At 46.2% G+C, this 9,135-nt stretch overlaps 2 protein-coding genes across 2 annotated transcripts in view; both read left to right on the forward strand.

Moving 5' to 3' along the window:
• Nucleotides 1-6,018, forward strand: part of kcnq3 (potassium voltage-gated channel, KQT-like subfamily, member 3) — a gene marked incomplete at its 5' end in the record, with an annotated part of 60,201 nt that extends 54,183 nt beyond the window's left edge. Inside the window, 5 exons of the mRNA XM_079750319.1 lie at nt 7-112; nt 408-539; nt 1,149-1,244; nt 1,665-1,743; nt 2,545-6,018. Of these exons, the coding sequence (XP_079606445.1) occupies nt 7-112; nt 408-539; nt 1,149-1,244; nt 1,665-1,743; nt 2,545-3,360 (1,229 nt within the window). The 3' untranslated portion in view covers nt 3,361-6,018. The remainder of the gene's footprint in view (nt 1-6; nt 113-407; nt 540-1,148; nt 1,245-1,664; nt 1,744-2,544) is intronic.
• A 3,100-nt stretch (nt 6,019-9,118) lies between these two features.
• hhla1 (HHLA1 neighbor of OC90) overlaps nt 9,119-9,135 on the forward strand; it is a gene marked incomplete at both ends in the record, with an annotated part of 12,058 nt that continues 12,041 nt past the window's right edge. Inside the window, one exon of the mRNA XM_079750588.1 lies at nt 9,119-9,135. This exon is cut by the window's right edge and continues 71 nt beyond it. Coding sequence (XP_079606714.1) covers nt 9,119-9,135 — 17 coding nt within the window.

Raw genomic sequence — 9,135 nt, forward strand, 5'->3', positions numbered from 1 at the left:
TAACAGATGGTGTTGTGCTGGCCGATCCGTCGATGGAGGAGAGGGGTTTCCCCCCCGATGTCCTGATGGAGGACATGATCCCAACCCTCAAGCTGGTCATCAGAGCCGTGAGGTCAGCACGACATGCCCCGCCGCTATCACAAACCGCCTAGCCCCGCCCTCAACGCTCAATGCACGTCACGCAATGTGGAGCCTGATCTGTTCACTTCACCACGTTCATATCTAAGTTTGTTTACTAGTTAGTTACTTTGTCATTCATAAATTAATCAAAATAATTATTAATATAGATAAGTTACAAATCAAGCAAAGCAAACTAACAAAAAAGAACCATTTGTCCTTCTGAACCTCCTTCCCCCTTCTGGATCTCCTTCTGGACCACCTCCTGGACCTCCTTCCTCCTTCTGCAGGATCATGAGGTTCCTGCTGAACAAGAAGCGCTTCAAGGAGACACTGCGGCCGTACGACGTGAAGGACGTGATCGAGCAGTACTCGGCCGGACACCTGGACATGCTCTGCAGGATCAAGTACCTGCAGACCAGGTGAGCAGCCCCGCTCCCCCAGAACACCAGTTTAACAAAGAACAACACCTTTACAATGACTCCACTCTACTGTTTTAGAACTTAACTTAAAGTACTTCATGTACGCACCTATTGTATGTTGTACGTCCTGGCACTTACAAATAGTACTTGCATCTTATCCTAACTATCTTTAGTACTTAGCATTGTGCAGCATCTTATCCTGGCCATCTTTGTTGTATTCGGGGAATGGGTTAACCTAGTGATTGTTAGTGCTTGGCACTTGGCTCTATGAACATCCTTACAGTACCGACAGCGACATATTGTTGTTTCTTATTATTCTGACAAATGTACTTTGTAATTTGCTTTGGATGAAAGCGTCTGCTAAACGCCCTGAATGCAAATGTAAATGTAGAAGTTAAATTCTATAATTGTTATTAGAAGTTGTCCTATATTATTGTTATAAGTAGTTTAGTTAACATTTTTTCAACTAAAACTAAAATTGTTAAATGTTAGGGTAGTTTGTATACATATGCGGGTCTCTTTAAATTTAACTAAACAATAATTTAGTGTAGAAGGTGCCTTTGGTGTCTGCGTGGGTCTCCATATGTCTTTGTGCTGCTTGCCTTTCAGAATAGACCTGATCCTGGCTCCTGGTGCTCTCCTCACTCCCAAACACAAAAAAACCCAGAAGCCCCCTTTCTCCTTCCCCTCAAACCAGTCGCCCAGGTACCCTACCTCCTCCTCTTCCTCATCCTGTTCCTGTTCCTGTTTCTCCTCCTTTTCTTGTCGTTCTCTCCTGTCCTCTTCATCCGTGGTTCCCAACACGTTATTTGAGGGACATTTTAGGAGCACATTCTTCCATATTTCCCGCATAGCAAAGATAACACAATTCCTGACACACTTTGCCTTGCCTCAAAACGTTGGTTTGGAACCCCTGCTCCACACAGTGATAAAATGTTTTCAATCCTAAACGTATGGAAATCATAAATCATTCTATGCATTGAAGAATCAAAGTGAAAGGAGTGAAAGTGAAAGGAGAGAAAGTGAAAGTGAAAGCGAAAGTAGTGAAAGTGAAAGGAGAGAAAGTGAAAGTGAAAGGAGTGAAAGTAAATGCAGTGAGGTGAGCCAGGCTTCTCTGTGTTCCAGACATGACTCCTACCTGGCCAAGGAGCAGGAGCCTGAGGACCAAAGCATGATGGGTAGATTCATCCGGGTGGAGCGACAGGTGAGGATCTTAGCCCTGCGCAATGGACCAAACACCAACCCTAGTTATAAACAACTATCATCACGAGGAAACAAGTCTCCCGATCGTAAGCTAGGCACCTAATGAGACAATGCTCCACCACCAAGAGGACACACCCCATTTCCCACCATAAAGCCATGGCTCCCAGTAGCCATCACTCCCAGTGGCCCTGTTAATGAGAACTCACTTCCTGGAATGTATCCGCGGTCAACTCTCCGCATGCATTCCCACACTTTCATAGTTGTCATGGGAACTCAACGGTGATTGAACTGTAAAAGCCCCCTGTTTGTTTGGTTAAAAATAGAGGAATAGTTAATTAACCGCTCAACTATATTACAGACTTTTGAGAGCGAGCTAGCCAGCCTAGGGGGAGCCAAAATGGATTCTGACCTACTATTGGTTGGAATCTAACTCGTCTTTTCTAGTTTAGCAAAAGCTTTGATCCAAAGTTATCCAAAGTGCACCTCTTTTATATGCACCTGATGTTATTGAGTAGCAGGTACCCCCAACTGCTCCTTTGGGGGTATTTGCTTGAGGGTTCAAGTTAGGCTGTAGACATTGGGGTTTGAACTCGGAACCGTGTGTGTGTGTGTGTATCTGCGTGTGTGTTTGTGTGTCTCTGTGTGCGTGTGTGTGTCTCTGCGTGTGTGTGTGTGCGTGTGTGTGTCTCGGTGTGTGTTTGTGTGTCTGCGTGTATGTATGTGTCTCTGCGTGCGTGTGTGTGTCTCTGCGTGTGTGTTTGTGTGTCTCTGCTTGTGTGTGTGTGTGTGTGTGTGTATGCAGGTGGAGGACATGGAGAAGAAGCTGGACTTCCTGGTGGACATGCACATCCAGCACAGCGAACACCTGATGGTGGACTCGGCCGGCTCCGCCCGCATGACCCTCGACCCCTGCGTGGTCGCCGCGGGGACCGTGCGAGGCCCCGCCTTCTACGGCCTCTCGGACGCCTTTCCCGCCCCTCCCCTGCACGCCGGTCGCCACGCCTACCGGTTTCCTGTCGGCAAGGTCAACCCCTACATCCTCGCCTTCAGCAAGGAGGGGGGCGCCAGGGCAGGCGCGGGGGACACGGAGGGGGGGGGAGGGTGTCTCCCCCGGGGGGAGGAGGAGGGGCTCCCACCTCCCCTCCGGCGCCCGGCGGCGTCCCCGGTGCCGACGTACACGGAGCGGCCCACCGTGCTGCCCATCAGCTCCCTGCAGCCGCCCGCCACCGGCCCCGCCCCGCTGGACCCGCTGGGGGCGTGGCCCGTCAGGACCCCGGGGGGCGGGGTCAACAGGGGGGGCGGCGACGACGGCGGCGGGGACACGCCCCTCTCTATGCTGTCCGTCAACCACGAGGAGCTTGAGCGCACGCTAAGCGGCTTCAGCATCTCCGGAGAGCGGGAAGAGGAGGAGGAGGAGGAGGAGGGGGGCGGCGTGGGAGGGCGGGGGCAGGGCGGGGCCGGTGGGAGGAGCTACGGGGGGCGGAGCCGGCCCAGCTACTTGGCGGAGGCAGAGACGGACACGGACAGCGACCCGTTCACACCCAGCGGCGCCGGGCCCCTCCCTTTCTCTTCCACGGGGGAGGGGCTTCCGGACACTGTGTGGAACTCACCGCCATGAGGCTCCTCCCCCTCACCCTCAGCCACACAGGCCGCACCCTCTCTTCAGCTCCTGGACTGTAACCCCAGCCTCTGATTGGCTCGCTTGGGAACCCCAATGCGCTCTGGGCCAATGGGAGGCCAGAGGACACAAAGAGGAGGAGCCAGCGTCTCATCTTTGTTACATCTTCTGTTATATCCATGAGAGAGAGAGAGAGAGAGAGAGAGAGAGAGGAGAGAGAGAGCGCGATTGGGATCAAAAAGAGAGAGAGAGAGAGAGAAACGGAGTGAGAGAGGGAGAGAGTTCCCTGAACACAGAGAGGTAGTCGCAGGGCGGTCTGGTTCTGTTTGTAAAGTTTAGATTCTGTACAGCGCACTTCTTCGTAAAGATTTAGCCGAAATATAAACCATGAATATACATATATCCACCGAAAGCTTTACCGCTGCGAAGCAAAACGCACTGCATGTGACGCATGCCAATAACCAGTGAGCCCGGTCCCGCCGGGGGGGAGTGACATCCTTGCTATGCCATTTTGTATCACCTTTTATATGAAGCCACGCCCATACCTTAGCATGGTCTGCATGATGGGGGGCCCTTAGGAGGCAGTCGCAAGGGGCTGGTCATTAGGGGCCGGTCTGGGTGTGACGTCTGAGGCAACGTCTCCTGTCTCTGTTGTTATGTGTGTGTTTGTGTGAGTGTGTGTTTGTGTTTGTTAGTTTGTGTGAGTGTTTGTGTGAGTGTGTGTTTGTGTGAGTGTGCATTTGTGTGAGTATGTTTGTGTGCGTGCCAGTATGTGTGTTATACAGAAAAAGTGAGCGAGAGAAACAGACCTTGAATGAGATTTGATTGATCGATAACCTGTTGTTACTTTACTGGTCGTTATGTTTTCATCGTCTGTCTCCGTTCTTTACCTCGTCCTCTCACCCTCATCTGTCCTCTCTGTGTTCCTGTCCAAGCTCATCGTCCGAGGCAAAGTTCACAGTTCGAGTGGAGAGAGTGGAAGGGGTCAATCCCTGACCGATGAAGTCCATTCTACAACCTTTCTGTGACTTGTTCTCAGAAATGGTGTTGATGTTGATGAGACGGTACTTATACTTGACAATAGAAGCCTGACAGTTCCCCTTAAGACGTTTAAGACATTAAAAACACAAACCTGTAAAACAGTTCAACTTTTTGCTCTTTTGGCACAAGCGATGTTTGGCGATCGTTTACTCAACGATTTAATTCACTGGATCGGTTCGCTAATATGATGATATCACATCTTGAAACACTAAAACCTCTGCCTGTATTGATAAAATGTGTTTGCACCAAAAACATTATTGTTCTAACCTCGACAAGGCAGTATAATGCTTATATGCTTAATAGCTAATAGGGATGCAAACCTTGACTCAAGCAAACAAACAAAGCACAAATATTTTAATCAAAAATCTTTTTGTCCAGAATAAAGCCTTCCCATTGCATGTCGTTATTCAGACTCAAACCGGGTCTTTTGCCAACGTCAGCTGGCTGGCTCAGAGTTCCCTGTGTTAAAGGTTTTCAAGAGTAAATAGTGTATCCCGCTAGATATACAACAGTAGAAAGTGTACCCCGCTATAGCAGTAGAAAGACATCTTCTAGAACATTCCGCCCACTGCAGCAAATATTTGGTCAGTAACAGAGCACATTTTCAAATGCCAAGATTAATTCAGTTTAATTTGGGGAGTTTTAAAGTGATCATGTGAAAGCGCAAAAAGATTATCACATGATTGAACGAGTATAACAGTAAGAACCACTCAACATATATTTCTCTAATTAACTAATATACTGCTCAGAGCATTAAAACACAATCCATGAGTAAAATTTGCCTGGCTAACTCCGGACCTCATCTCAATCTACATTGAGATGAGGTCTGGGAACCACACATCCGCTTTCTCGTATTTGAGGCGTGGTTTACGATTGCCCGGAGCCGTTTATTGGGCGCTACGAATGTCTATCATATGAGTCTGTATGTAGCTCATAGCCAATCGTATCAATTATACCAGATGACGTATGTAGAGCGACAGAAATTCGATGAGGAAGAAGACGATGGGTGTGTCGCATTGACATCGTCATCGTCTTGCCGTCCCTCCCCGTTCTGTGATTGGTTCCCTACCTCAGGCGAAAATCTGATCCATGGAATCCAGGCTGCCTAGCAGCGCGAAATGAAATTGTGCGCAAGGCAGCATGGGTATATCCAGGCTAGCGTAAAATAGCACAACATACCGTTCATGAATTATTGCCATAGTAATGGAATAACGGCCTTTTGAATCATGTTGCCTCTGTAACAGAATGCTCCGATCTCGTCATCAAAAACTCGTACACTCATCGTGCATACACCAAAAATACTTTTTTGGTGTACAATTATTTTAACGATTGTTTGAACATGTCATTATTTTTTGTCTGTTTCTATTCTTTCTTTTCTGTGTTTCCAGTTGGTTGTGAATGTTGGGTAATTCGAGCAGATTCTGAATCCGTATCCGCTCCTTGGTACACGGTTAGTTTATTGGAAAAGGTTTCGCTAGCTCGTGAGCAGAAACAAAGGTATATAACCGTCACATGACCTGATTTGCATGATTGAAAATTAAAAAAATAATTTTAAATTTGTCAAAGCTGTTACTTTACTGAAGGACAAAAACACAAGTTCAGTTTATCGTTTACCTTACTACCCCCATTTAAACTTTGTTTGTGCTGTGCTTTTATATTCAAGACTGGAAGTGTGTTTTGTCTTTAGGTTTCAGTTCATTTAAATCGATATATTTATTTAGACTTGCCACTGAAATCTCTGTCACAAGACCTCCGTCAAAGACCGCTTTTAATATAAACCCTAACAATTTTAAAGGTGTACAATTAAGCGTGGTTATATTTCTGATCCAACCGAGTACTGCTTCATATGTGTGATGTCAACTCAACTCACTTCCCAGAGAATGATATAAATAGTCCCAACTTCTCCATGATTCTTTGGGTGGGAACAGAGTTGAAGTTGCGGACCGTGATTGTTTCATAACATGCAGATGAGAAAATTAGCCTAGAATGGAGGTTTCCCTTGGAGCAACAACAGACAAATGAATGATTCTGCTTTAATGAAATGTAAAACTCTGCCTTTTCAAATCGATCGAGGCAACTATTTATGGACCGCAGGTAGAGACCCCTAGTGGAAGAGAAGTTCACTTATTATGTTCAAACTATTTTGATTTCATTTCTTAGTCCTTAGTTCTTCACAAAATAATGCTCACAACATCCGAACATTACTCCACGTGAAGTTCATGTTATTTGACACGCAAACAACATTGCAACTAACTCAGAATTAGTCCCAAACTTTAACGATCCACTAGACACGTCATTGGAGTGTGTGTGTGTGTATGTATATGTGTGTGTGTGTATGTATATGTATATGTGTGAGTGTGTGTGTGTGTGTGTGTGTGTGTGTCTGTGTCTGTGTTTGTGTGTGTGATGGGAAGGGGGGCTGCTTGCTACAGGAGCTCTGTGTTATATTTTTTTTAGAGAACGTGTGTCTTGTTCCGTGTGCTCCACATCTCCACATCCCATCGCCTGCCGGCTGTGGACATCTGGCCTGCTACTCTTTCTTTGTGCCTTGGCTTTCCGAACTGTTGTTTTCTCCGCGGACGACACCAGACGTGTGGACGCTGTCGTCTGTCTGGGTGGGGTCCCCACTGTCTGTTGGGGGTTCATTCGAGAGGGACGCCACAAGGACTTTATATCTTTATATATTCGTATCTTCTTCTTGAAACGTTGCTAAATTATACCGAACACTAACGTAATAAAGTCATAACTAATTAATCAACAGTTGGTGCCAAGATGATTAAAACCGCACAGTGAGTGCTTACTTTGAAGCATATGGGAGACATAACAAATAGGGACAGTGGATTTGCGATGACTGTGACTGAAGGGTTGAAGACACCAGAGAAGGCTGTGAGACTGGGCTGGATGGACCGTTAGAAGACAAGTAGTTTATGTTCCTCATCCATCACTTTTGCCCTTGATTTTATACTATTTTTTATTCAGTTTACACTTTAGAGTGGCGTTTGTGTAACGTCGACACTAGTGGCCTTGAATGGCCTTTCAGCGACTTAGTGAAACAACAACATAGGTAAAGGGAAGGTTGGCTACATCTGTATCTGTCACTCTGGATCTTTTCATTTGATAATAATAATAATATGCAAACGGTATTTATAACATGTTTTTTTTATCCATTGATTTATTTCCTGTTTTCAATTGCACTCGTTACTAATAAAGTTTCAAAACAAAGACCTGGTGGCATTTATTTATACATTTATTCAACAATTGGTGGTTACTAACTGACCTAAAATTAGATAGCAAGCTACTTTTCCTTAGCAGACCCTGGCATCCATTTATGGTGTTTTCCTTGAATATATTTGATAAATCAAAAGGTAATCCTGACATCACGTTGGGAACCGACCTATTTACTTACTTTAAGTTTGAAACGTGTCCCAATAGCGCGGGACTTGAATAAAAAAAGACAGACGCCTCAATGTCTTAGTTTGTAGGATTAGACTGTCTCAGTGATCCAATTATTATGCGCTTTGAGAGTCGAAATGCATCATGGGAATTGTAGTTATTGTACATTTGGCGGGATAAAGTCGTCTGGTAACCCATTAGTTAATTATATTCACCCTTTGCAATGCCAAAAAACGTTCTCTGACATTTTCTCGGATTTCACCCTGACACTCACCAAACCGAATTGGCCTTTTCAGTTTGTTTTACCCCTTCTTTAAAGTCCCCAGTCAGGGGCCCTCTGGCCTCCAGGAGCCGCGTGAGCTGGTGTTTTGCCACTTGCCCGCCAGCATGCGGAGCGGTCGTCACGCTTTGAATGCCATCCGGAGAAAGAGGCTCATTGAGCCGCGGGGTCCGGTGACAGCGAGGCGCTCAGCGCATTCAGCGACAGAAAAAGTCCTGTTGGACAAGAGAGACCCTCCGAAAAGCCGGGCTTAGATTACACCGCGAGAAGGTAGAAAACGCGTCAGTCCACCGGGAGTCTGCAACAAGATACACTCACACTTTGTAGCGCAAATGAACATAATTGTCGTAATCGCCGTCCATTATTCGCTTTTTAGCGTGAATAAAATGATAAGGTCTGTTGTTGTCTGATTAACAGCGATGATGGAGATGGTGTGACCTGCTGTAGAAAGAGGAAAGAGACAGAAGACCTATCATAGGGAGGGGTTAGAGAAAACCTAATTCTGTCCAAATCAATGGTAATCTATGAGAAAGGCTTCAACTCATTCTTAATGTTGAAACCACTGACATATTAACACTGTATTGTAAAATCATCAATGGTTATCAATTTAAATAGGGTAATCAGGGACCATCTACTACAAATAAGGCCCACTTTCACACGCACACGCAAACACACAGACACACGCACACACACACTCACACGCACACACAAAAAACACACACACACACACACACACACAACAGCATCCCTTGGAGAGTACAATTGAATTGCAAAAAAGTTAAAATGTGAACAAAGCAGTTTTCCGTGAAATGAAGAGTTCGTGCGCGGCCGTCATCATCCTATAGAAGAGGAACCGCTCACAACAATATAGCAGCTGAAAAGAAGATTAGGCTGTAACCGGCTCGGGATCAGAGCTCTGGTAACCCAGTACGAGTGTGTGTTGTCTCGGTTCACTTCACCCTGTTTTCCTCCGCTGTGCTGTGTTCGGTACCTGGGTGACCAGAACCAGACTCGTTGTAGCGCTGGCAGTCGAGGACCTCTGCTATGGCGGGACTAGGGAG

This window comes from Pollachius pollachius (assembly GCF_949987615.1).
Source record: "Pollachius pollachius genome assembly, chromosome: 14".
NCBI classification, from domain to species: domain Eukaryota; kingdom Metazoa; phylum Chordata; class Actinopteri; order Gadiformes; family Gadidae; genus Pollachius; species Pollachius pollachius.